General features: G+C 49.5%; 10 protein-coding genes across 10 annotated transcripts; 4 read left to right on the top strand and 6 right to left on the bottom strand.

Annotated features, from left to right (window-relative positions):
• Positions 1-250: 250 nt before the first annotated feature.
• On the bottom strand, positions 251-1,264 carry N7457_009424 (putative mitochondrial export translocase Oxa2; the record flags this gene model as incomplete). The annotated part of the gene is made up of 1 exon (XM_057180467.1): positions 251-1,264. The coding sequence occupies one exon, from the start codon at positions 1,262-1,264 to the stop codon at positions 251-253; it is 1,014 nt and encodes a 337-aa protein (XP_057028853.1).
• Positions 1,265-1,522: 258 nt separating this feature from the next.
• On the top strand, positions 1,523-3,304 carry N7457_009423 (alpha-1,2-mannosyltransferase ALG11; the record flags this gene model as incomplete). The annotated part of the gene is made up of 2 exons (XM_057180466.1): positions 1,523-1,908; positions 1,963-3,304. The coding sequence occupies 2 exons, from the start codon at positions 1,523-1,525 to the stop codon at positions 3,302-3,304; spliced, it is 1,728 nt and encodes a 575-aa protein (XP_057028852.1).
• A 256-nt stretch (positions 3,305-3,560) lies between these two features.
• N7457_009422 (ankyrin repeat-containing protein ANK1) lies at positions 3,561-4,208 on the bottom strand (the record flags this gene model as incomplete). Its single annotated transcript, XM_057180465.1, has 3 exons — positions 3,561-3,886; positions 3,957-4,134; positions 4,197-4,208. The coding sequence occupies 3 exons, from the start codon at positions 4,206-4,208 to the stop codon at positions 3,561-3,563; spliced, it is 516 nt and encodes a 171-aa protein (XP_057028851.1).
• Positions 4,209-4,663: 455 nt separating this feature from the next.
• N7457_009421 (DNA-directed RNA polymerase III core subunit RPC11) lies at positions 4,664-5,225 on the top strand (the record flags this gene model as incomplete). Its single annotated transcript, XM_057180464.1, has 4 exons — positions 4,664-4,673; positions 4,746-4,955; positions 5,042-5,136; positions 5,190-5,225. 4 exons carry the CDS (start codon positions 4,664-4,666, stop codon positions 5,223-5,225), a joined length of 351 nt encoding a protein of 116 aa, XP_057028850.1.
• Positions 5,226-6,408: 1,183 nt separating this feature from the next.
• N7457_009420 (translation elongation factor EF-1 alpha) lies at positions 6,409-7,911 on the top strand (the record flags this gene model as incomplete). Its single annotated transcript, XM_057180463.1, has 3 exons — positions 6,409-6,413; positions 6,475-6,743; positions 6,803-7,911. The coding sequence occupies 3 exons, from the start codon at positions 6,409-6,411 to the stop codon at positions 7,909-7,911; spliced, it is 1,383 nt and encodes a 460-aa protein (XP_057028849.1).
• A 1,569-nt stretch (positions 7,912-9,480) lies between these two features.
• Positions 9,481-10,679, bottom strand: N7457_009419 (MAGE domain-containing protein; the record flags this gene model as incomplete). The annotated part of the gene is made up of 3 exons (XM_057180462.1): positions 9,481-10,181; positions 10,260-10,602; positions 10,656-10,679. The coding sequence occupies 3 exons, from the start codon at positions 10,677-10,679 to the stop codon at positions 9,481-9,483; spliced, it is 1,068 nt and encodes a 355-aa protein (XP_057028848.1).
• Positions 10,680-11,092: 413 nt separating this feature from the next.
• Positions 11,093-11,706, bottom strand: N7457_009418 (putative pathogenesis associated protein Cap20; the record flags this gene model as incomplete). Its single annotated transcript, XM_057180461.1, has 2 exons — positions 11,093-11,584; positions 11,656-11,706. The coding sequence occupies 2 exons, from the start codon at positions 11,704-11,706 to the stop codon at positions 11,093-11,095; spliced, it is 543 nt and encodes a 180-aa protein (XP_057028847.1).
• Positions 11,707-14,504: 2,798 nt separating this feature from the next.
• On the bottom strand, positions 14,505-15,302 carry N7457_009417 (uncharacterized protein; the record flags this gene model as incomplete). Its single annotated transcript, XM_057180460.1, has 1 exon — positions 14,505-15,302. The coding sequence occupies one exon, from the start codon at positions 15,300-15,302 to the stop codon at positions 14,505-14,507; it is 798 nt and encodes a 265-aa protein (XP_057028846.1).
• A 928-nt stretch (positions 15,303-16,230) lies between these two features.
• Positions 16,231-17,251, bottom strand: N7457_009416 (60S ribosomal protein eL27). The gene is made up of 4 exons (XM_057180459.1): positions 17,162-17,251; positions 17,049-17,104; positions 16,544-16,880; positions 16,231-16,478 (listed from the first exon to the last, which is right to left on the bottom strand). Exons 1-4 carry the CDS (start codon positions 17,166-17,168, stop codon positions 16,471-16,473), a joined length of 408 nt encoding a protein of 135 aa, XP_057028845.1. The 5' UTR covers positions 17,169-17,251; the 3' UTR covers positions 16,231-16,470.
• A 509-nt stretch (positions 17,252-17,760) lies between these two features.
• Positions 17,761-26,002, top strand: N7457_009415 (uncharacterized protein; the record flags this gene model as incomplete). The annotated part of the gene is made up of 2 exons (XM_057180458.1): positions 17,761-17,843; positions 17,932-26,002. The coding sequence occupies 2 exons, from the start codon at positions 17,761-17,763 to the stop codon at positions 26,000-26,002; spliced, it is 8,154 nt and encodes a 2,717-aa protein (XP_057028844.1).
• Between the last annotated feature and the right edge of the window lie 494 nt (positions 26,003-26,496).

Raw genomic sequence — 26,496 nt, 5'->3', positions numbered from 1 at the left:
AGCCGTTTCGCGAAACTGAGCCTCTCCCAGTCCACTCATACGGTATGTACCAGTCGACCAGAGCCTCTTCCAGGTTGATTAGATTCTGTCAGAATTCGATGCGAATGTAGCAATCTAAGCCTGCAAGTGAATGTTGTGGGGGATGCAAAGAAGGGTGTGATGGGGTATGACTGAGCATCCTATGATTGAGTCACGGTGTGGAAAAGTTGGAGCACATGCCACTCCAGACGAGATATCACCGGCAATGGAATCAGCGTAAATTTTTCAGTTGGAAGGGATCCGAATCACCCGGCTTTTCGAAACCGACGAACCGCGTCTTATGAGACCCAGTCACTGGCGGCTTGAACACCTTTTTCTCCAGGATCCAAGTCTGCAGCGTGGCAACATTGGTACTAGTGATCCAATAGAGCAATAGCGCGGTTGGCATCTGAGAGACATAGCTTGCCACGCCAACCTGGCATGCTAAGACTTGAATAAGCAGCCGCAAGCCGCGGAAAGTGACCTCCCTAAACATTTGAGGCTTTGGAAGCTCCGAGAGTTCTGACAAAGGCTTAGTCTTCCAACCAGTCATTACATTTCCCAAGATTGATGCAGTCAGAAGGACTGGCAGAACACCTGTCGTATCACCAGCCAACAAATCTGGGAACCACAGGGCGCCCTCATTTGCAAATGTGGGCTCGACGGTTAAATGCAGAGATTGGGTAGGAGACGCGGGATCTTGTGATGGCTCAACAAGCGATAGCAACCAGGCAATAATACCATTGTTGTTACCGCTCATACCACGCAGACTTTCCATGAGTGCAATGAAAACAGGCAGCTGTAGGAACATCATAGGGCGATATATGCGGGAGATACCCCAGCGCTTGTGGAGCTCACTGGTTCGCTTTTGTAGATCCATCATAGCTTGCCTTTTGGAAAGCCGGGAGTCAGCTGCCATGCTATGTTTCTGTTGATATCTTAATGCCCAAGCAGATAAGAGTGGCTGCAATCTTTTCTCTTGTTGCGCCTGGTATCGAGTGTATATCTGGAGGGGGAATCCGATAAATGTTCGAACAAGTACGGCCGTCAGAGGGATTGAGGCAACCCATGGCAGACAGGAAACAGTGTGAACGCCATGAATGAATGCAGTAGAGCCGTCCAAGACGAGATTGATCATAGAGAATGACGCTGGTCTTGTCGGGTGGAAGTGTCGAACTTGCGTGCGAGTCAATTGCGTGACCAGCCGCGTTGATTGCAAAGCCTGTACCGAGTGGAGGGAATACATAGCTGCGAGCAGCTGGGAGCAGAAGCAACCAAAAGAAAGAACCCAGAGAAAGGGAGCTGGAGTAATTGGGGAGCGGAAAACGGATGTTTGGGGATTATCATGTGACGCGTATGTAAGTTATTCATTTGGCCCGACTGATCAACTTATTGACAGCAAGAGGGGGAGTATTTTCTTACAACCAGTCATTTCAGTTACGCTCCAAATCCTCTTACTATGTGTGATCTCTGATGAGGCCTCTTTGATCATTGCCTTTCCACCATGGCCCTCCTATCCAACGTTGTTTCGACCATTCTGGTCCTCACCGCCACAGCTGTCCTGCTCCCAAAGCTGACAGGCGTTCTTCTCGGTCTTGTGTTCCGAGGATTGGGCTGGTTGATATGGCGAAGAACGCGGTCTCGCCGCGATTATGTGGTCGCGCGGGCGCGATCTGAGGAGGAAGAATTACGCGCCTCACAGCCGAAGGTTTCGACTCATTCACCATCGCGGAATGGTGCCGAAGATGAGGACTGGGAGAAGGTGGACAGTTCAGGCCCGGGCGAGGTACAAAAGGCCGCCAACAGTGAAAACAGCGGCAGCACTGCTGGGGAAAGCAACCAGGGGTCAGATAACTGGGATGGCATTATTGGGTTCTTCCACCCATTCTGGTATGGCATTCTCTATACATGATTGATGTACGCAGCACTGACTGAATACGATAGCAATGCTGGTGGAGGTGGTGAACGAGTCTTATGGGAAGCAGTACGCGCAACGCAGAAGCGCTGGCCGAAAGCAATCTGCGCTATCTACACAGGTGACCACGAAGTCAACAAGGCTACGATGCTAGAGCGGGTGGAACACCGATTCAACATTCACCTACACGCGCCAAATGTTGTGCTTTTATACCTGACGACACGCAAGTACGTTGTTAGCAGCTCATATCCTTACATGACGCTGCTGGGGCAATCACTGGGGTCACTGGTTGTCGCCTACGATGCTTTCACGTTGCTCGTGCCGGATGTTTTTGTTGACACCATGGGTTATGCCTTTACGCTGGCTCTTTGCAAATGGCTTTTCCCAAAAGTGCCTGTCGGCGCCTATGTTCATTACCCGACTATATCAACCGATATGCTCGCCTCTCTTGACGACAAGACTGGGGTGCAGGGGATCAACTCTGGTGCAGGGAAAGGAATGAAAGGTAAGCTCAAGCGTCGGTACTGGCAGCTATTTGCCAAGCTATATGGCTGGGTTGGCCGCCAGGTGGATGTAGTGATGTGCAACTCGTCTTGGACGGCAGCGCACATTCGCACACTTTGGGGCACCGGCAACAAGAGCAGCAACACCAGCGGCGATGGGACCGCATCATCGCCGGCTGTGGTGTTTCCCCCAACGGCAGTGACCGAATTGCAATCAAGTATCGCCGTTGATGCGGAGAGCGAAAAGACTCGCGAGCCAGTCGTGCTTTACATCGCCCAATTCCGGCCAGAGAAGAACCACCCGCTAGTCTTACGATCCTTTGCACGGTTTCTACAAGAGCGAGCCAGCAACCCAACCTACGCAGATCAACCTACTCCACGCCTTGTGCTTATCGGGTCTGTCCGCCATTCCAGCCCCGACGAGACCCACATCTATAATCTCCGCCTCCTGGCACATGAGCTCCGCATCCGCGATCATACCACTTTCTTATGCGATGCCAGCTGGCCTGTTGTGCTGTCACATCTTGGCACGGCTTCCGTTGGTGTCAATGCCATGTGGAATGAACACTTCGGTATTTGTGTCGTTGAGTATCAGGCTGCTGGTCTCATTTGCGTGACACATGACTCCGGTGGTCCACGTGAAGACATCGTTGTTGACCTAGGTGATGGTGCGACTGGATTCAGAGCTGAAACAGAGGAGCAGTTCGCTGCTTCTTTCGAGGCTGCTCTTGCTCTTCCTGAGGCGGAGAAGGTAGCTATGCGACAGCGGGCTCGTCGTTCAGCTCAAAGATTCACCGAAGAGGAGTTCTCCCGCAAATGGCTGGGTCAAGTGCAAAAGCTTGTCAAGGCATCGAAGACTCAATTGTGATATCCCATTGAAATAGACAAATCACATTTCATTAATTTTACTGGCGATTCACCGAGACGATGTCAAATCTATGATAGCAGTCTTTGAGACTGAATTGAATTCGTAATAATCGTAAAATGGAAATAAAGGCATGGCCACGTCTAGAACTTGTGTGTAAACCAGACATCTCAACTCAAGCATCTCAAGCTTTCCAAGCAGACACAGATAATTCCTGCAATACTAACAAGTGATAACGCAGCCGTCCTTAGGTTCCCTTCTAATCGCTGTCACTAGCCTCACCACCATCTGATTCGGCTCCATTGGTGTTGTGGATTCCCTCAGCCATAATATACTCACTCTGCTGAAGGGTCTTCTTGATCTCACTGTTGTTGAAGACCAGCTCAGCAGGCTTCTGACCATGCTTATTCCGCACCCGAGGATCACATCCAGCCTCACACATCATCTTAATCATGGCCTCCCCCAGCGCTGCATCTTTTTCGTTGGCATACCGCACAGCAATGTGAAGCGGTGTATCCTTGTCCAGCCGGGTCAAGGGGTCACATTCGAAGAACTGGATGTCAAATAACGCGTCTGCAGTGTCATCTGAAAAAAGAGAAACAATAAAAGGTTAGATCCAAGATAGGCACCAGGAAGTGGCAAAGTAAACACATACAGCTGCCATACTGGGCACAGATGTGCAATGCATAGTTTCCCATTGAGTCTGTCACGCCATTGAAGAACTCTGCCACTTGTTCATTTGACTTCTCTTCCATATCGTTCAGCACTTGCTCAATTAGGTGGGGTTGATCCCGGCGGCAGGCCTCCACGATCAGTTCGCGGGGTGATGCACCCTAGTGCACAGTAGCGTTAGCGTCGATCACCAGCAAGTGTTAACCAGAAATTCGATAGTCACCTCGTCAGCCATTTGAACTTGGAATGACAGTCCGGAATATCCGAGAGTAAAGGGGATAGTGGAGGATTCGGGGTTTGGCGGTAAGGGACAAAAGAAGCTAGTTGAGCTGATCGCCAAAGATTTTTGTATGGGCGTTTTTGCTAGTGATTATGTGTCTCGTGCCAGCAGACGAAGTGGGATATGTACAAGGTGGATTGTTGGATCAAACGATTATTCAAATTCCTGGCAAGCTACCCTACAGGTTATCGGAGTTGTTCCCCAGGGACATCCCACGCGCGGCCCGTCCGGACTTAGTATTCTCCGTCTTCCAAATTAGCCGCGCGCCTATGCCTCTTATCGTCGCCGGTGATGTTCTGCACCTAACAGCGTCTTATTGAACAGCTATTGAACCCTTTTTTCCCTTTTTTGGTGGGCCAGTCTGATATATTCCAACCTTACCCACTATATCTTTCAGTCAAACCGTCAAGATGCTCGTCTGTATGTGCTATGTCCGAGTCGACACTACCCAGGAACAACCTAGAGCGTGAAAACTGACTACTTCTTTTCCAGTCTGCCCCAACTGCAGCAATGCGCTTACAATCTCCAAAGCCGACTCGAACACAAGATTCCCCATGGGCGTGAACCGCTTCGAATGTCGCGTGTGTCCCTACGAAGCCCCACTGGACAAGGAATATTTCGAAAAGACAGACATGAAGCAGAAGGAAGTCGACGATGTCTTTGGAGGCAAGGAGGAGTTTGCCAATGCAGACAGTGTTGGAAGTAAGTTTTCATTGCTTCGTGTTCGGATGACATGTCGATCAAGATATGTAAGGCTAACATGGCTTTTCTTTTTTTCTCTCTTGCAGCTCAATGCCCCGCTGAAAGCTGCAACGGGGAACGTGCATACTTCTTCCAGCTGCAGATTCGTAGTGCAGATGAACCGATGACTACATTCTTGAAGGTACGTTCCCCTCCTTACTCCTAACGCGAGGTACCCGTTTCTGACAGCTCTAGTGTACTTCCTGCGGTGCTCGGTGGAGAGAAAATTAGAGTTACATGTCTTTCTTTTTACATTCAAAAGAGAGGGTTTTGGTTTTACAGCGAGGTGTAAATGGCGCATTGATCGAGTGTTGATTTCGAGGGACTGGCGTTGGGTATCAGACCATCGAGTTTGATATACCCAAATTGATCGACGTCACAGTCCAGCGCATTGATTATGTATTATTTTTGCCGGAAAGTTTGTGGTGGGACATACATATTGGATCTAGCTTCTTTCGCAATTTTTTCTATCACATGGTGGCTTAGCTTGACTTTTGTTATGATTTCAATTTCGCCTATAAATACAATTGAATCTAGTACAAATTAAGAGCCCGACGTTACAGGATAGCGTCTGCCTAGGAAATTGTGTATGAATCATCGGAGGCAAAACAGCCTACCTAGGTGGGTAGGTGGGAGAAAAAGAAAAAAAAAATAAGAAATGCTATGCATGACATTGTTGGTGGGATGAGTTGGCGGTGAGGATATGCCCCTCACCCGCGGGGTTCTCAAAAGACAAAGAGAAAAGTCGAAATAGCAGAGATTTTTAATTCGCACCCAATATCACAGACCAAATTACACACGGGCACACAAGAGGCAAAAAAAAAGTGTAAAATAAACAATGCAAACGAGTGGTTTCTCACCCAACCACTCTGCGTTGCTGCCCAGCTCAAGAGTTTAGAGCCACGAAGTGGGCTGGGAACGAGCCGATGAAAAAAAAATTCACTTCGAAGTGGAGCCCCTGGGCAGGACGAAACCAGGGAAACGGAGGGGAGTTTCAAGCATCCAGGTAGTGAGTACATCGTAAGTTATGGGAAGCAGCATACTGTAGCAGGTAGCAGTACTTTTTCCCGTCAACCCACTTTGCAAAATCTGCGTGCACGGGTAAGGGCTACAGCCAATCAGCAGCCCTAACCGAGAAGGGCTGGGCCCCACCTGCTGACTCGCCTCTCTCGCTTGCCCCTCCATATAAGGATTTCCCCTCCTCCCCCTCCCACAGAGTTTTTCTTTCTTCCTCCGTCTGCTACAGTGAGTATTTCCTGCCCCCCTACTGCTATTCAGCCTCTCCCTCTTCGACTACTCTTACTGATTACATTTGCTCAGTACCTCTACGCGTTCTGCCGTAGTCTCTGAGCAAGTTTCCTACAGATTTTTTCTAGTATCTTCCAAAGAACTACAAAAAGTTTCAACCGTCATCATGGGGTATGTTTCTCTGGGTTTGCGACTTGATATGGAGAGCACTCGGACTGACTTGACTCTACAGTAAGGAAGAGCGTGCCCACATCAACATCGTCGTTATCGGCCACGTCGATTCCGGCAAGTCTACCACCACTGGTCACTTGATCTACAAGTGCGGTGGTATTGACCAGCGTACTATCGAGAAGTTCGAGAAGGAGGCTGCCGAGCTCGGCAAGGGTTCCTTCAAGTACGCTTGGGTTCTTGACAAACTCAAGGCTGAGCGTGAGCGTGGTATCACCATCGATATTGCCCTCTGGAAGTTCCAGACCTCCAAGTATGAGGTCACCGTCATTGGTAAGAGATTGTCCTTTCTCCATCTAGTATTTCCAGCATGCTAATCAATGCCACTACAGATGCCCCCGGTCACCGTGATTTCATCAAGAACATGATCACTGGTACCTCCCAGGCCGATTGCGCTATTCTCATCATTGCCTCCGGTACTGGTGAGTTCGAGGCTGGTATCTCCAAGGATGGCCAGACCCGTGAGCACGCTCTGCTTGCCTTCACCCTCGGTGTTAAGCAGCTCATCGTTGCCCTCAACAAGATGGACACCTGCAAGTGGTCCGAGGACCGTTACAACGAGATTGTGAAGGAGACCTCCTCCTTCATCAAGAAGGTCGGATACAACCCCAAGTCCGTTCCTTTCGTCCCCATCTCCGGCTTCAACGGCGACAACATGCTCGAGGCTTCCGCCAACTGCCCCTGGTACAAGGGTTGGGAGAAGGAGACCAAGGCTGGCAAGTCCACCGGAAAGACCCTCCTCGAGGCCATCGATGCCATCGAGACCCCCGTCCGTCCCTCCAACAAGCCCCTCCGTCTTCCCCTCCAGGATGTGTACAAGATCTCCGGTATTGGCACAGTTCCCGTCGGTCGTGTTGAGACCGGTATCATCACCCCTGGCCAGATCGTCACCTTCGCTCCCGCCATGGTCACCACTGAAGTCAAGTCCGTCGAGATGCACCACCAGCAGCTCAAGCAGGGTAACCCCGGTGACAACGTCGGCTTCAACGTCAAGAACGTTTCCGTCAAGGAGGTTCGCCGTGGTAACGTCGCTTCCGACTCCAAGAACGACCCCGCCGCTGCTGCCGACTCCTTCAACGCCCAGGTTATTGTCCTGAACCACCCCGGTCAGGTCGGCGCTGGTTACGCTCCCGTCCTCGATTGCCACACCGCCCACATTGCCTGCAAGTTCGCTGAGCTCCTCGAGAAGATCGATCGCCGTACCGGTAAGGCCACCGAGACCTCCCCCAAGTTCATCAAGTCCGGTGATGCCGCTATCGTCAAGATGGTTCCCTCCAAGCCCATGTGTGTTGAGGCCTTCACCGACTACCCCCCTCTCGGTCGTTTCGCCGTCCGTGATATGCGCCAGACCGTTGCCGTCGGTGTCATCAAGTCCGTTGAGAAGAACGCTGGTGGCGCTGGCAAGGTCACCAAGGCCGCTGTCAAGGCTGGTAAGAAATAAATGATTCTCGGATGATGCTCAATTATGCCGTGATGATTTTTTTTCTTTCAAAAACAATTATGGATCGAGGTAGATTTGCTGTGTAGTTGCTTAAAATGGCTACATACATTTTTCATGAATCAAATCAATTCTTTTCCTCGTTAATTTTGACAACTCGTGTATACGTAAATGAGGCCGTAGGGTAGAATCTTAGAATCTGCATGTCCCTATAACTTGACCCTTGTGTCCTCCCTCGTTGACTCGGTCGTTCATGTCTGTTATCTGCGCTTGGTGGGCCTAGGGCTGGCAACGTCTGTACATACCTCCCTACTACATCATCACAAGGTACATGTAGCCTCAATTCAACGTAGTTGACACTGCATAACACCTATTTTCTAGCTCGTACCTAAACTCATCCACCTAAAGAAGGGAATATCTATACCTTGCCTTGACTCCAACTCGAGCGATGTTCATTGGAAGCACTACATCATCCCAATATTTGGAAATACCAGGATTACCACAGACTTATGGATTATGGATCTTTATCAAGCTTCATTGGAGATTGTTATACCCCCTCTGTGCAGTTTTAATGCCGATTAATTGTAACCCAGATATGTGGAAATTCACAGTGAATATATATTCTTTGCGACTTTTACATGCCTCAAAGTCGAATTATATAGTCCTAATATGGACTTCACCCTTCTGAATGAAAAACGATGGTCGGACAGTCATTGTTTCGAGGGCCTATATGTAATTAGGTGCACAAGATATGTTCCATGGTGTACCTAGGTAGGTAAAGTTCTTTACTCTACCTACCTAGACCTTAGATAGATGTATTCAACTCGATCTCAACCTGTCGAAGGGTCGAGTCGATCCTCAAAGCGAAGTGAATTCAAATTTATGAACCTAAACTGGAAAGTTCATTGCTGTATATGGGGGGAGAAGGACCGTTGTGGTAGTAGTAATGGTAGGGAAAGTGATCGTGCCCAACCTAGAAATTGGAGACGGTTATAGCCGTGATTATAGTCGACATGGTAGTTGAAGCTGTAGTATTTGGGAAGGTCCTAGGGACTATAATATGTGATGCAATGTCATTGAGAATACCTAGAAACATAGACATCTTTGCCATAAACTCCTGATATTCCCCGTTAGCCGTCCTCGACCAAAGAGATACACAGCTGCGAAGTTGACAAATTAACGTGAACTTCAGAAGACATTGAAGGCCAGTTGTTAACCTAGGAGGACCCAGAATCGATTATAACTCTAGCAGAGGTCAAGATCTAAGATGAAAACTAGGGATTGGCTCTGTTCTATTCTATCGGTATACAACTAGTTGTGTCAATTTGTCTTCCCAGAAATCGTAGTGAGCACATGTCCACATCTGATACAAGCTTCTATTGGTCTTCAATATTTCCATGAAGGCCTAAATCGGTCCCACCGCTACGACCCAGATTGTTTACAAGGTAAATGCTGGTCGAATGTATTCAATTGGCCTATCGTATCTTGGGTATCAAGTTGTAGATACCTACACGTAGTATGTATCCCGAAGTTATCAGAGCATGTTAACTAAAGAGCAAGAGCAGTAATGGTTTACTCGTCCTCATCATAAGAATCTTCCTCATCATCGTCCTCGTCATCTTCGTCCTCGTCGTGAGCAGGCTCACGCCTCGAAGATCGTCTAGGTCCCGTACTTGGCGGTGCCTCGCGCTCGACTCCGTTCTGCTCACGTTGAGTATTTACTCCATCAGTATCAGCATCCACATCAGCAGGCCGAACAGTCGCCGGCTTGATGCCAAGACTCCTCCCAAGCCTCCCCTCAAAGTCCTCGAGCTCATCCTTCTGGAGCTGTGTCAAGTTCCCATGATCACCCTTCTCCTTGCCGTAAACAGTACGCACAAGACCCGCCACAGCACCGGTGCCAACTTCCACTTTGCCCCGCGGACCAACAATATACTCAATCACTTCTTCACCGCCATCCATCTCCCGCGTTTTGATAATGTACCCCTCCTTGCATAGCCGCTGCAGCAATTTGTCCGTGCGATCGATCGGCGTACCGACATCCGCATTTGTGCGGGCCAGGTACCGGTCGAGTTTCTGCTCACCCAACGAACCACCATTCAGCATGATCACCGCTATGATGAAACTGTAAAAGCCCGTATATGTGCTTTCAGCGTAGAAGGAGGGGGCCTTTGTCGGGATCAGGATAGCTGGGGAGCGATATGGCATTGGCAGAGTAGTAGTTACGATCCAAGATTTATTGGCCGCAGAAGGTTTTTCGGTTTTTTGCGCAGCTATTGAACGCCATGTCAATAAAAAAAAATAGTCTGGGGACTCGCAGCCGCAACATAGCAATGCGCACCAAAACTCACCTCGTCGCTGGGAAATCGTGACTTTTTCTCGCGCTGGTAATTCGCTCATTTGCATACCAAACCGCTGCTTCAGTTCGCGCTGGGCTTGCTCGAAAACCGGCTTGAATTGTCGTGAGCCTTGCTCGCCCAGCACCTTGGTGCTGATGTCGTTGCGCCGGATTGGTAGTCGTGAGTATTCGCTTGCCATGGCTAGGCGTACTAATTTCTTGACCATTGCATCGGTGCTTGTGGGTGCGCTTGGTCCGCCATCGTCACTGTCTGCCGGTGCCGATGACTCTGTTTCTTCGCTTTGCCTTCTGCGCCGGCGCGCGTTCGGGGTGGCGAGGTCGGGTCCTGCGTTGGCCTGGACAGCGAGGTTAGTTGATGGAAATTGTGAGTAGAATTAGGATCACGTACTCGTCTTTTAAGACCTACGGGCATGTTGGCTGGTGATTATGGTTGCGTTCGAGGAGACGCGACGCGATAGATGATTTTACCCCATCTGGACTGGTCTGTGCGCGGCCCTTATCAATGGCTTCTTTGTTGCAGTGTATGAGACCTCATGTTCGAATCTTCTTATTTCGGGGTTATTTCGAGGGCTGTCTTTGATTATGTCACAAGGAAATAAATTTCTATATGTTATGAAAAGAGAGATTTACATGCTTATGAAGCTGATTATAATACCTAGGGAGGTTTAGAAAAAGATATATCAATAAAACCCGGGAGAGGGGAAGTAAATACACCGAAAGCAAAGTAGCGTACTCCGAACAAAACAGCGACAAGGTATTATTTTCTCTAAAAAAGGGCAGAAAAACAGGAAAGAAAACGCCCCAAAAGCTCAAAGGTATCTCAAATCAATGGCTATTCTTTGCATTGACAACCTCATTCGCTTCTTCCTTCCTGGTCTGCAGGAAAGCGCTGACCCAAGCTAGTGACTCTTGCGACAGGACCAAACTGGTAGTGACAACAGCCTTGCCGGATGCGAAGACACCATCACCGCCGCATTTCTTGTACTCGGAGCCATAGATATCATAGACATGGTGCTTGACATCCCCGACGACGCGGACGGGCAGGGAGGCACTGTTGTAGATGGAGCCGCGCAGTTTCTCAGTATCCTCCTTGATGATAGGGAAACGGGTGTCAATCTCAGTCAGACCCTTGTCGCCGAGAGAATCGGCACGGGCGATGTAGGGTGCGACATAGCTGTAAGGAGTGGAGAAGTATGGCAGAACGGGCTTAGCGAGACGGGTGTAGCCTTGGTCGGCGAATTCGAGGGACTTGGCTCCGTAGGGATTTCCCTTGTAGTAGGCAATAGAGTCTGAGACGATAGGGTAGGAGGTGAGATGCTGGATTTTGAGCGTGGTTAGTGGGGTGATTCTGATTCTGAGGTGTGTTGGCTAGTGGGGGGTATACATACATCGATGAATTGAGAGTAGTGCTTCTCGCCGTTGACGACCGGTTCACCCATGTTGGTTTCTGCGTGAGGCATGAAGATAGTAAGAGTAAGGTATAATCTTGCAATAGTTAAGAAGGAAAGAAAAAAAAAAGAAGGGAAGAAGGCGAAGATAAACTGGGATATAGAAAAATAGGATTTTCACATGTGATTGCGCTGTCATTATGCAATGGGTTCTACCGCCATCGCATCATCTGTGCACTGGATTGTATTCTCGGCTGGTTATTCGCCTTGGAATTTTGCTTTATCTTTTCTACTTTTCTTCTTTCCTTTTTGCTTTTATTTTTCGTGGGCAAAGAGTATAACAGCCTCAGGTCTCGGGCCTGATGCCCCCACGCCAATGCGCCATTGAGTTTGGGCATTATGCACCTGAAACTGTTGCCCGCAATCGGATTACTGCTATTTGAGCTTTCTATATAGGCCATTCCCTCTATTTAATATCTGCTATAGTTGTTTCTCCTTAATGAGATCACAGGGAGTAAAAAGCGGCGAAAAAGACTCGCCAATGAGTTTTCTGATAAGCGGCTCTCACATGTGATAGCGGGTCCATCGACGCAAACGCTGTTCCACTTCACGTTACCCTCTGGCAATATTGGAGCTTGCCATTTCTCTAGATGCATCTGGTATGTTTTCCCCGAAATATCCTGGAATACACTCAAGGTATATCTCTCTGACCTCCGGGTCTAAATGAGGGGTCAGCTTTGCAAGTTAAACCTTGTTTTCACCTGTGCCTCGTTGGACAACCTTGCTTATCTGCGTCCTATAATAAAACTGCCTATGGCCGCAGATCGGGGTTTGCCAGGATACTCTGACTTTCGCATCGGATACTGGCCCCGGGGTCTAGCCCATTTGCACCTACATTAGCGATGCCCATGATGTATCCACCCATTGGCCTGAGCGTCGGCCCCCGAACCTCCCTTCTGTACGAAGTACGCAGGTCACTTTCCGGGAGTACGTAACGGCTTCCGGTGCAAGTGCGGTTTTGACGAGCAAGGGATTGCGCAAGTTCCTAGCCAGATTGGAGATCGTTCCCTTGGCCGGGCATGCAACTGCTGGCGAGATGACTCGTTGTGGATTCATCCGAATCTCGGCGTTTGACATATAGACATATGAAACGGTTGCGTTTGATAGTGAATCTCTTGTACGGAGTACTACATATGATCATGCTATGTATATCATATGTCTTGGCCCGGGCGATTTACGGACTCGGAGGTATTTGGTACGTATCTTCACCTCGTGCTGTGGACTCATTGATACCCAGCCAGCGAATGGCGGGACCGCTATCCGGTACGACTCTCAAGGTTACCAGCACGTAGCACATGCCAAACTGGAGACTCCACTAAGGGAATTAGAATATACATAGCGCCGTAATCCGAAGCCGAAGCCGGGGGGAGAGGGAGGGGAGAGAGGTGGACCTTGCCTGCGTTTAATTTGGTTAATTTTGAATTCCGTAGAGGCGGCTTCCCGCGAGTGGCAATTGAGCTACTTGCAGATCACGGTATATCGGCCTTCATCTGCAGTGGTCTCAACATCTTCATATACAACTCCATAACAATTTCCCTTTCCAGGTATGAAGCTTTGCTGAAATCATTACTGGAACATCATTCTTGACCCTATTGCTGCCCTAAATGACATTGCGATATGCAGTGTAAAGTTGTGCGGCGGACTTCTTGGAATAGACTGTGACAAGCACGCCACTCCCTTTTCATGTTTAACTCTCTATAGACACTTGACCTCATTACAGGAATCTTCCCACAGAGAAAATACCTATCAATACGATCGAATATATGTGCAATTGCCTACCTAGATCTATGCACCAACTCCGGGTGGCGGGCTTCGAATACCTCTCCGGAAGGGTGGAAGGTAGCATCTCGGGTATAGCCCTATGATAATCTAGCCTTCGCGGACGCCCGTGATCCGCCATCGGGTTGGAAGGTATCTGTTTCACATGCGAAACTGGCCTGCCATTCGACGTTACCACTCTTGATATCAAGGGTTCTCTGTTGCCTTGTCAACCCAGGCGAATATCACATGCGTTAGGCGAATAACGGCTCTGGTGATTATCTGTCCATCACAATACGCACCATCTGATACTATGTGTGCTCTTATGCGGTTTGGTCCAATAATAGACGACAGATCAGTTATTCTGAATCCCAATAGTCTCGAAGCGCTTTGCCCTTGTTAGCTTGGCTTGGCATTGTTTTTTTTCGCATAATAGCCCCCAAGAGGGATACCACGTCAACAAGTATGCCAAGAATCAGCCGTCGGGGGGCTTTGATGCCATGCATTAGTTGGTATATAATAATATATTCTTGCCGCTTTGTTATCTAGACTACGCCACCTAATTGCTCTTCAGTTTTCTCATATTCGTGATGTTATTGCATGGGTTGTCTGGAAGCTAGAAATCGGTGATAGCATATGAATGTACAGCATGTCAGCATGTTACGATGTAGAGAACCTTGGAAATGAGGGGTTATGATGTACAGCATGCAGGCATTGATTCTGAATTGTCTTCCTCCGATGTAATATAGCTCGGAGATGGATCCTCGGAGTTTATGTTGGAATGGTGAATGAATTCTTTATGAGGCACATGCTTCTGGAAGGGTAGAACTTACCTACTTCTATAATATTCGTTTTTATTACATGTGAATCTAAATATTGCAATAGTGGGAAAGGCTAGTTCGATCACAGTTTACATTTGAGAATCTGTATTAAGAAAGAGATACCACCTCGGAAAAAAGGCAAGCGCAGAAACAAAGTAAAGAACTCACAGGGTCTCAAAGAGTATGCCACTCAGCTATAATGGCTATTACTCACCCTCTTCGAAATAGACAATCTTGCAGACATTGTACTAGTCCCTTAGGGGCTGCGAGAGACTCTGATGGGCCAAGGTTAGTTGAGGAACAAAAACCTCCATATGCTTCGGCCGGGAGGCGCAAGGAATCCAACGGAGCGGTATCATCGAATGTGTGAGGCTCCATAAAATTCGAAATATCCGAATGACAACCACACTCCTGGCGATCGCTTGATGGAGACATGTTCCAAGGATCGATAGGATCCTCGCCAGCAGGGGTACGCAAGGGTGCTTTGAGAACAACGGCAAAGGGACCAACTGTGGGGACATCACACTTAAGGATGGAACTCCAAAGATCCCAGAAGGCACTGTTGACCATATCTTGATCTGTGTTTGCACGAAGCCGCCAATACCGGGAGGCTCGGTCAGATTGGATTCTCAATTCCGCAACCTGGAAGGGCGGGGGCTGGACCTTGTGGAGGAATCTCTCGGGGAGGTCGGCGATGCCCTCGAACTCGTGCTGGACTTGCGTCCACGTTTCCTTGTAGTTCTCATCGAAGAACTGAGTCCACTTTGGATTAGTGCCGCTGTCAGCTAGACCTGCTGCCATCTCCCAAATGAAATAATCGGCGTTAATCCACTTATCGATACTGACTGATGTCTTTAGACCCGAGGTGGTATCGCGGCACACATCGCAGTGCATCAGAACTCGAGGCTTGGCTCGCACAGCTTGCATGGGCACTTTATAATGATTATGAATCTGGTTGTCTTGCCATTCCTCGTTGTCGGCCTCGAGGATAGGAATGGGCCGGAACATGCTTGCGGGAATGGGACGGTTAGCGATATTAAAATTGGGACTTGGTATGTGTCTTGTTGATTGAATGTTGTTTGGACAGTTGCGTGAGTACCGTAGTAATAATGAGATGATCTGGGAAGAAGCTTGTGGACATCACATTCCTGGCGAAGAAGGTTATATAGCTTGTATTCGATGAAAGGTCAGAATCGAAGTTCTGGAGACCAGCAAAGATAGAAAGAAGACAATGGAGATAAAGATTGTCTTTGTCTGCTTCCAAAAATGACATCAAAAAGATCATTCATTGCCATTGTTCTCTCGTTCGTTGATGAGAATGGTCTAGGATGTGTACCATCGGCTGGGGGCTAAGCAGTCCATGAATTCTTTGTTTGAGTTGTTTGCCTTGTAGATAGGACTATCCTGGTAAGATCAATATAGCACGGCATAAGACAGATATTGGGAATGTGGAAGCATTCGAGGGCGACATTCCCTTGGGAAATGATAGACTTGCCTTCTTGGCGGGGGTGGGGTTCGCATGTGGTAAACGGGCTGTGGAGGGGGAAAATCTATAATTGTCTCCTTGAACATGAATGTGAGGACCTAGACCTAGACCTTCAAGGCCTTTAACATACCTTCCTCGAGAGTCGAGAACCTCGAGTCTTCTAAGGGAAAAAAATTACAGGCTTGGGGTTAGATCCAGAGGATAATTTAGCATTGTCAGCAGGGAAGGCGTATTTGCACTCTTGGAGCTACTTCGTAGAATAGCGCGACGTGGATGGGCGTGGGTATCTCAATCGTGGGAACAATACTATCAAGGTGAGAGATATGGGACAAACCCCATAGCTACAATAGATTTTGGTGGCGCGAGCATAACTTGCACGTAGTTGCCAAACCAAAAATCGAGCCCGGCCTATAGGGGAGAAAAATAAATCTCGACCGGTTTTCGGGGAACAGACAACATTGATTTTGAAATAATTGTTCATTTTCCATTTCATTCAGACGGACACCAGGTATGGAAGTGGCGTCCCCGTTAAAAACTGGAGTTCATCGACACATCCCCGAATCTGTTTCCAGCCATGGTATATGTTTTCCCATCCCATGTTCGCAGGGACCGAATGTGCTCGATGGTTTTTCGACCTCGCCTTCACCTAGACCCGTGCGCTCAAAACGACAAAACGCCCAAGTAAACCGTTTAGAAACCTGTTCCGGAGGGTTAGTGTTGAGTTCCAGATGGTATGGAGATGGATATCCTGGGCCAAACGTACGCAGGGCAGTGAAGAACCAACGGTTCTTTCCGCTGGTGTAACGGTCCTCAAGAGCCTTCTTGATGGTCTTCTTGGCGTCCTCGCGCTGGGAGACCTCCTTGAAGGTGTCGTTGGTGACGGTACCCTTGAGACCCTCAAGCTCGAGAGTGTAACGGGTGGGCATCAAGTGGTTGTAGTTGACGACCTTGATGAAAGGCTTGATGCGGCTGCGGCGGTCGACGAGCTTCTTGCCCATACCACGGGTAACCTTGAGGGGGTAGCGCTCGATACCGGCGACAATGGCGTAGGAGAAGGGGTGCGACTTGGAGCCAGCATCGTTAGGCTGGACAATGACGACCTGTAAATCCGAACAAAAATGCCTGATTAGCACTCCGATTTTTTTCTTCTTGTCGCGCATTTCCTCCTCATTGATCGTGCTCTTTCAATCTCGAGTCTTTCGCTTGCAGGTCGTTCGCCTCTTTCCATGCTCGTATTCAAATCGGGGAGGATCAGGATGTTGTCGTACCTTCTTACCGGCGTAGCGGCCACGGGTGATGATGGCCACACGGCCCACTTTCATGACTGTAGCATATCCGTCAGCATATAAATCGCAAGGGGGATCGAATGGTGAAGACGTACACTTCATTTTGAAGGTCCCGGGGGCGGCGAGATTGGGTGGTTGTCGAGATACGGAACGGTCAAGATCGAAGTATTCGTTTTTTCGGGTGTGAGGTAGAGGGTTTCAGGGCACAGTAGCGATTTGTGTGCTGTCGATTGATTGGTCGACTTACCGACAGACGGTGGCTAGCCTGTTTAGGGATAGTTTCCCCATTGGGCCCGGATCAAATCTATGACATAATCGTCGACGGTTCACCGCCTTGCGCTGACTCGGGATTTGTTTACATTGCGACTAGTTGCCCCGGTTGCTATGGGCAGGAGTGATGTGTACAAGGTCGCATATGTAGCTCCCTCTGTCATCCTCTGCAGACAACATTCATCTCCACTTGTTTTTTTCTTTATCAAGTTGATCTCTCGGTGATTTTCTCGCTTCCACCGAGTTTGGCGATTATCAGCTTTTGCTTTGCTCTCCCAGCGTTTCCTCCCTTGTGTTGATATGCCTTGATGACCTTGCTTTGTTTTAACTTTGAACACATTCTACACATACCCCCTACAGTACATTCCATCCATACTGCCAATAACTCTCCGAGACAATTTGGCAATCCATTCACGAACCCATCATGCTGTCCCCAGAAAAGGACATACCCCGTGACCGGGAATTGGTCCGGCATTCGCTGACATACTCCGAGTCTAAAGTTCCAATGTAGGTTATGCGACCAATATTTTCCAACTCCTAACTTGACGGCACCTATGAGTGATTTGAAACAAATGCTAAAACGCAGTTTGCGCAGGTGGGACAGTTCGGATCCTGAGCGTGCGCCTCCGCCACTACCAATGAATCCTCGTTCAATGAGCCCGACGACGAGATCCAACGTGTCGCCCAACATTCAAGCAGTTGCCGCAAAATTTACAGAGAGACCGAGCGAACATGCACCTAGCTCGTACACAACAAATCCCATGCCCTTGAAGTCGTCCTCTCCAGAGAGGTCGTTGGTTAAAGGTCAGCATCACAAGCGCATGCAGTCACTACAGTCTGAGGATATACGACACGACGCGCGCAGTGACTTTTTAAATTATCTCGAGAACAGATCACCAGAGCGACCTCTTCGTGCGACAATTATTGAAGCGGCTAAGCCACGCGATCCAAGCAAGTCTGTCAGTACGCCAACCCTCCGTCAAGAGACAGACCGGGAGATGAACTACTCCTTATCAAGCCGGTACTTATCCAAGCCGATCTTGGGGGAAAGCACTCCGCCATCGGCTACAATGCTGGCTTTGCAGAACATGCAGCTGCCTGTGGAACTCGATTCTCCGTCACCTTCTAAAGCACCAAAATTGATCGCTGCGCCATATGAGCCTCTGCCGCAACCAACCACGAACGTAAATATGGACACTCTGTCAAGCCAAATCCACAGTCTTACTGCCATTGCAAGCAGCTTGCAACGTGAGATGATGAATTTGAGCCGACGTAGCAAAGACAACGCCACCGACTTGGTCAGTCTCAAGGCTGCAACAAATGCGAGGGATGAGGACATTCGCAAAAGCCTCAAAGACTTGTCTTCACATCTCACAAACAAATATCTTGATACCGATGCTGCAAGGTTTGATTTCAGTAATCTTTTCAAAGGTGGTGATGGGCCTAACCCCAAGGATCCGGACAGTCCCTTGTCGAAGAGAAGCTACTCCGCGCCTCGCATGCCGAGTCCTAATCCTTTCGCCTTTGATCGAGATTCTTGTTCCTCCCCTGCGCCGATCTCGGACGGTTCCGCGGCTCTCGCTTTGCTCGAAAAGGTATTGCGCGAAATGGCAACTAAGGAAGGCGAGGAGAGATTGTTGCAGGTCGTCGAAGAAATCAAATCCCGACCCCCTGGTAGCTCCTCTGACAAAGAAGCTGATACCAAAGTCACCGTCATGCTCGAAGAGATTCTCAATCTCGTCAAAGAGGATCCCTCAAGCAAAGCCCTTGTGCGGTCTTACGGAAAAGCAGACGCGCTCGATGATACCCACGCTCACGATGCCTCCCCCGAGGCCACCCGATCTGGTTCTATGGATTGTCTAGATCCCGAAATCGTACGTGCACTAGATATTTCCAAGTCTGATCAAGGAGATGGCGCTAGCGAGGTTATGGCCATTCTTCGAAGTGTGAAACACAGTGTGGTAGAAGGAGGTGGAATGACCAATGGTGTGAAGTCCCTGGTACGTGAACTGAGAGGGGAGGTTCTGGGCATGGGCCGAGAACTAGGTCGTCGACTAGACGAAATCGAGACTTCGCATGCCAATGAAGGCCCTGAGGAGCAGCCTCGGGGTGCTGGCCCAGAGGAAATCTCAGCCATCGTCAACCGCAGCTTGGACGACCTCAAAGAGCAGCTGGCTGCCACAATCAATGAGAGTCGACAGCAATCTTCCGACCTATCCGAGTTCCTATCAACAATGAACAGCGCCACGATCTATTCTGTTGTGAAAAAAGCCCTCGATGAGCTAGAACTTCCTCAACCCCAAGCCGAGCCGAGAGGCGCTGAAATGGACCGGGAAGACATTCTTGAGACTGTCCGTGAAGCGTGGGAGACGTACAAGCCAGAGATCGAGTTCAACAATTTTGGCCTGGAACGAGACGAAATCCTCACTTGTCTCGAAGAAGGGCTCAAATCTTATCAGCCGCAGCATGAAGAAGCAGTAACCTACGACCAGGTGCTTGCGGCCGTGGAAGACGGCATGCAGAAGTTTATTCCTCCTCAAATTGAGCACTCACCAAGTATGTCTCGGGATGAGATCATCTTGACTATTCGCGAATGTCTAGAGAAGCAGCCTGAGCCTGCTACGAGGTCCCTTGAAGAGGAACACGTGGGCCACCTCCATTCTATGCGAGATGAGATCCTCGATGCGGTGGCTAAAGCCACGGCCGCCCACAACGAAGGAACGAAGTCTCTCGATGAGGAACATGTCAACCACCTCTACTCCGTCCGAGATGAAATTCTGGATGCCGTTACGAGTACCATGGCAGCCAATAACACAGCGCCCAGGGCTCTGGATGAAGATCACCTCCATCATCTTCACTCTGTCCGCGATGAAATCATTGAAGCAGTGACCGGGGTAGTGACCAATCATGCCAAGAGTCCCAAACCCATCGACGAAGACCATGCTAGTCATCTGACTTCGCTCCGTGACGAAATCCTCCAAGCAGTCGCTGGGGCGATGGTGAGCAACAATACAGGCTGCAAGGAGTTGGACGAGGAACACATCAATCACCTATACTCCGTTCGCGATGAAATTATCGAGACTATCACTGGAGCTATGGCCAACCAGCAAGCTTCTAGGTCTATGGATGAAGATCATGTTGGTCAACTCAATTCTATGCGTGATGAGATCCTCGGGGCATTAGCTGGCACCATGGCTCAAAGCGCCCTCAGCAAGGATTCCTATGACTCTGGGCTTGGACGTGATGAGATTGTCAGTGCTGTCTCTGATGGTTTGGAGGCTCACTTCACCGCGGCCAAGGATTTAGATGGGCCACGCCTTTCCCGACATGACGTTATGAACGCCGTCAATGAAGCGTTTGACGCTCAACAATCCGCCCTCACCATTGCCCACGCGAATATCTCTCGTGATGAGATCTTGAACGCCATTGCCGAAGGAATTGAAACTTCAATGCATGCCCAGCAATCCGCACTAAGCACCAATGTTCAACCAACAGTCTCCCGTGAAGAAATCTTCGGCGCCATTGTAGACGCCATTGAGCAATCCCGGTCTTCCTCTGGCACTGGCGGTCAGCCTAGCATTTCTCGTGACGAGATTCTGGGAGCCATTTTGGAAGGCGTGGAGCAGTCGTCAAGACAGAAAGAGCCAACTATCTCCAGAGACGAAATCTTGAATGCTATCGCGGATGGTATTGAGAACTCAAATAACTCTTCTTCGCGTGCTCTCATGTCGACGCATCCTGAGCCCGAGAATCAAAACACCCCTCTCTCCCGGGAAGAGATCTTCACTGCCATTGTCGATGGCATTGAACACTCTCATGCTGCACTCGGCTCAAATTCACAGCCTAGTGTTTCCAAAGAGGATATCATGAGCGCGATCGTTGAAGGCATTGAGGCTTCCACAGTTAGTCAACAATCAGCGCTTAGCACACATGTCAAAGAGCCCTCCATCTCACGAGAAGAGATTTTGAGTGCCATTGCAGAAGGCATTCAGAATGGTAACTCTATTACCCGGGAGATCGAACTCAACCAGGATGACCTCATGCAGGCGATCACGGCTGGTCTCAGTGAGGCTATGGGTACTACCAATACCAATGTTAGCGGGGAGATGACAGAGCGACTCCAGACATTGTTCGACGGGATGAAAGAGGAATTCAAACAGTACTCTTCCGCCGGAGGCCGAGACACTGAACAGGTGCTTGACGCGATCAAGGATGGTCTTGATATCGTCCACAAGGAGATCGAAACTTACGTGGTTGCAGCTGCCGATCTTTCGGGGAAGGACGAAGTCATCGACACGGTCAAGGAAGGCTTCCGTCTCCTTCATGCTAACATGGAGAAGACTATTACCGAAACTTCTCTTGCAAATGCGCCTCGAGGTAATCCTGATACCCCTGAGCTCCTAGATGCCATGGAAAAGGAGTTTGAGCACCTGCGAGGAACAATCACGACTCTGCTTTTGCGCAATAACAGCACCGAGGACAAAGATGAGATCTTAGACGCTATCCGGGAAGTCTCTGATCAGCAAAAGAACGGATCTGGTACTCAGGAGGTGATTACCACTGTCAAGCAGGAGTTTGAGAGCCTCCGAGAGCGGATAGACACGAGTGTGGTTCGGTCAGAGCCCAGTTCTGAGAAAGACGAAATCATCTCCACGCTCCGTGAGCTATTTGACAGCTTACGTGAAGAGACCTTGCGTCGAGATGACACCCTTCGCGAACAAATGGATATGAGTGTCGTTCGTTCAGAGCCTGGTGTCGAGAAAGACGAAATCATTTCTGCACTTCGCGAGCACTTCGACAACCTACGCGAAGAGACCTCGCGGAGAGATGAAAACGATAGCATGCTATCTGCGACAAGCGAGCTCATTGATGCCTTCACCGACGGTGTTGGCTCGATCCGTGAAGACTTGAAAAGAGTACTAGAGAAGCCGACTGAGTTCGACAGTTCCGAGATCCTCGACACCATCAAAGATGGTCTCGCTGGCCTGAAGCTTGAGATGGATTCTCTCCGTCAAACCAACAAAGAGCTGCAGGATATCAGTACCACCCGCGGCGATGAGCTCGTGCTGGCAAATGAGACCAACATAGCACCTGACATTGATGGTCTGAAACTGCTCATCACCCAGCTTCAAGCCAAAGTTGAATCCATTGACACTACTCCTCGCGCCCCAGAGCCCGCCGAGGATGCCTTGAAGCGCTCGCATATTGACGAAGTCCTTCTTGCCCTCCAAGAAGTTCAACTTGCCATAGGTGAAATGGGGGCTCAAATCAACCCCCAGAACGATGATACCGCTCGCAAGCAAGACACAGAGGCCCTCGAACAGTTACTATTGAGCACAAAGACACAGATTGACGAGTTGGTCATTCCTTCGCCAGATCAAGTCGCCACTCCTGATCAGATAGGAGCACTTGAGGCAATGATCCGCGAGGCCAAGGATTCGATTGCTGAGTTCTCCAGTCATGTCGAAGCCGAGGTTCCCACAAAGTCTGAGATCGGTACTTTGGAGGGTCTCATCAAAGATGTCTGGGTTCTGCTGGTAGAACTTATAAGCAAGACCAAGGAAGGAGAAGAAGGAGAGGATTCGGAGAAATTACTGAAATCAGATCTTCAAACCATGGAAGCCATGATTTTCGAAGTTAAGTCTCAAGTGGACGAGTTGGTGCTTCCTGATGTAGAAACTCTCCCCACAAAGACGCAAATCCACGAGCTTTCCTCCCTCGTCAGCGACTTCCGAGAGACGATGGAAGCCAACAACGACTTGACGGCCCAAGGATTTGATGCTCGCAAGATCGAACATGGTGGTCTAGCCGAGAAGATTGATGAGGCGAAGTTTGTCGTGGGCGAGCTTGGGGACGAACTCAAGAGCAAACTTGATGGCAGCTCTGAAGGTTTGGCTGAGCTAAAACAGCTCCTCGAAGGCCTCGCTGTTACCGCTGAGAATTTCGGCACCGTCGACAACATCAAGGAACTCACCGATCTCATCAACAGGGAATTCGAACGTTCCCGCGGCGAAGAAGACGCTAGTAAGGCCGAGAAAGAGGAGCGAGACGCTGCTATCTCAGTCAAACATGACGAGACGCGAGCCGCCATCATTGTGGACCTTGGTACAAAGATCGATGAAAAAATCTCCGAAGTGCTTGCAAAATACGAGGACGCGCACACCTCTCTCCAGTCCAAGTTTGCCGAAACCGAGGAAAGAGATCTTGCACACACTGAATCTTTGACGACCACCAAGAGCCTTGCTGAAGACATCAAGCTGGTAATTGGAGCTATGGGTGATAGTGTCAATGAGACCTGCGAACGTTTGAGTGTCGACACCAAGTCCCTCATGGAACAAGTCGGTCAGTCTCGCCAGCAAATGGAGGAGATGCATAACGATGTAAGATCACGCCAGGAGCAGTCCCAGGCCGAGAATGAGAGGGCTGCCGCTGCCACCGACCGAGTGGAGAGTAAACTCCTGGAGTTCCACCCTCAGATTTTGGAATCCGTGCAAGAAATCTTGACGATCGTTAGCCAGCACTACGATCACTCTCAGAAATCAGCGGAGGACTTCAAATCAGAGCTTTCGGCATTGCCTTCCAACATCCCAGCGATGCTGCCCGCCCTTCCCCCGCCAGAAACTGAGCGTCAACTCGCCATAGAGGATACTCCGATGCAAAGCAAGCTTGATGACCTATTGGAACTTGCTAGGGATAACAAGGTTCACGAGGTTTTGAGCACTCTACTTGACCACTACAAGAATGACAAGCTTCATGAGAAGCTTGACAAAGTCATGGATCACGCATCACGCTCCAACGATCAGATACACGAAAAGCTTGGGGAAATTCTCGATCACTCGAAGAATGAGGAGTTACACCAGAAGCTCGACCGGGCCCTCGATCAAACATCTGGGTCGAATGATCAGATACACGAAAAGCTTAGTGAAATCCTTGATCATTTGAAGAATGAGCAGTTACACGAGAAGCTTGACCGGGCCCTCGATCAAACATCCGGATCGAATGATCAGATACACGAAAAGCTTACCGAGCTCCTCGATCACTCGAAGAATGATGAGCTTCACGAGAAGCTTGACCGGGCTCTGAATCAAGCATCCGGGTCAAACGACCAGATCTACGAAAAGCTTAGTGAACTCCTCGACCACTCGAAGAACGATCAGTTAAACGAGAAGCTTGACCGGGTCCTGGACCAAACATCCGGATCGAATGATCAGATAAACGAAAAGCTCACTGAACTCCTTGATCACTCAAAGAACGACCAACTTCACGAGAAACTTGACCGGGCTCTGGATCAAGGATCGGGCTCACACGACCAGATATACGAGAAGCTCAATGAACTTCTCGATCACGCCACCAGTGGTAGTGGTCCTGTCCACGAAAAGTTGGATGCGCTCCTCAGTCGCCCCACGAACCCACCAGAATCTGATCAGTCGGTCACCCAGATGACCAAATTGCACGAGATGCATATGGATATCATGGAAAACTCCCGCAGAATGAACGAAATGTTTGCTGTCCAATCCACGTTCATCGCCGAGGATACTGAGCGGAAGCGGCGCGAAGCTGAGGAGGCCGCGATTGCTCTTGAACGGAGAGTCGCCCAGCGTGAGCAAGTGGAAGCCGAGCTCGTCGGCTTGCATGAAGAGAAGGATTCTATGCTGAAGATGATCCACCGTCTGAGAGCCGAGAAGGAAGATATGATCAAGCAAAACAACAAACTCAATAAGGATCTGTCTGGGCTTGAAACCGCTCTAGAAATTCGTCATGAAGAAATGCGACAAATGGAGGAACGTGCGGACGGCCTTGAGAAACGTATTTTGGAGGGTGTGCTCGACCATGCGCGCACCGTTCTCCTCGGTCGTTCCAATAGCTTGCATGCCATGAACCTGAGGAGGAACCGCAGTACCCGGAGTACCCGTTCTTCTCGAGCAGGTGCTCGCAGCCCCAGTGTTGCAAGCACCGCCAGCACCGCCAAGGAGCTTAAGGACAACAGTTGTCTAGTTGGCAATGGTGTCGGAATGGCTCTGAAACGCCGAGTGCCAACCTCGCTTCAGGCTGGAACAGTCGCTGTGTCGCCCAACATCGGAAAGGAGCGTCGTATCCTGAGCTTGAGTCACGTTACAGGCAACCGTGGAGCCGACCGAAAGGTCAGCGGTAAATCTGGTATCACTAGCTTGAAGCGCAGCCACTCTTTCAAATCGAACTCTCCTCGCAAGACCTCTTGGGCTGGCCCAATTTCGGTTGCCGACAAGGAGAACGAGCCTTTTTATGAAGAAGACGAGCTTGCCAGCGAAGTGGAGGATGCTATTCCCCAACGGAAGATTAGTTACGCAGCAAGCAACGCCACTACCAACCGCAGGACAAGCTACGCAGAATCAGACTTTGGCCCTGAACGAAAGACAAGTTACGCCGGCAGTATTGCCGACAGTGTGGCCACGGATATCACAAATTCGCGTCGTGTCAGCGGAGTGGGCTCCATAAACCCATCTGGTGCGGCTGAAAGCCCAATTGCTGAGGATGCCCACCAGAGGCATCATGATGATATTTCTATTAATGGGTCCGAGTCAGAAGACAATGCGCGAACACAAAAAGCGCATTTTGAGCACGAGGACCACAATTCGGGAGATCACAAAATGTGCTGCCCGATTAGGGAAGCCAATGAGGCCGCATAGGCCGAAGTCATGAAGTTGCTGGCTCCATCTACTGAGAATGGAGTTGCCACGGGTGTTACAGTTTGATTGAAATGTTTTCCAGATTGGAGTTGAGTGCTTGGAAGCACCAGTGAAGTTTTCATTCTTTTCCATATACCACTTTTGTTATGCTTTCGCGCTTGGATGATGTTGAATGACTTTCGTTTGTGACTCTCAATGTGTAATTCCTCAATAATGAATTTCCTTATGTGACGTAGCTGTGTTGTATATGTATATAGTGTGTGTATCCACGTATGTAGATCCATGTGGCCAGGGTCACCAGGATATATTTCTTCGAATCACCATCATATTTCTAGCCATCTCATTCACTTTAGTCCCTGCCTAACCCCTGCAGTCCACGTGTTCCTGTGCAGCGTCAGCCTGCTCCGTTATAAGTCCGCGTGACCAACCGAACAAGGCAGGTGGTCATGTGACGCTCCCAACAGTTGTTGTTGCCTAAGGCTCCGCCGAGGCTT

This window comes from Penicillium paradoxum, assembly GCF_028828445.1.
Source record: "Penicillium paradoxum strain IBT 22861 chromosome Unknown utg000007l_segment0_segment0, whole genome shotgun sequence".
Classification (NCBI taxonomy): Eukaryota; Fungi; Ascomycota; class Eurotiomycetes; order Eurotiales; family Aspergillaceae; genus Penicillium; species Penicillium paradoxum.
The sequence above is the reverse complement of the archived record's forward strand: the minus strand, read 5'-3'. Positions and strand labels throughout refer to the sequence as shown.

Coding starts and splice junctions, on each gene's coding strand:
- N7457_009416 (XM_057180459.1), bottom strand. Junction 16,881..17,048: donor GCCGCTACGCCGGTAAGAAG/GTACGACAACAT, acceptor TCGGATTTACAG/GTCGTCATTGTCCAGCCTAA.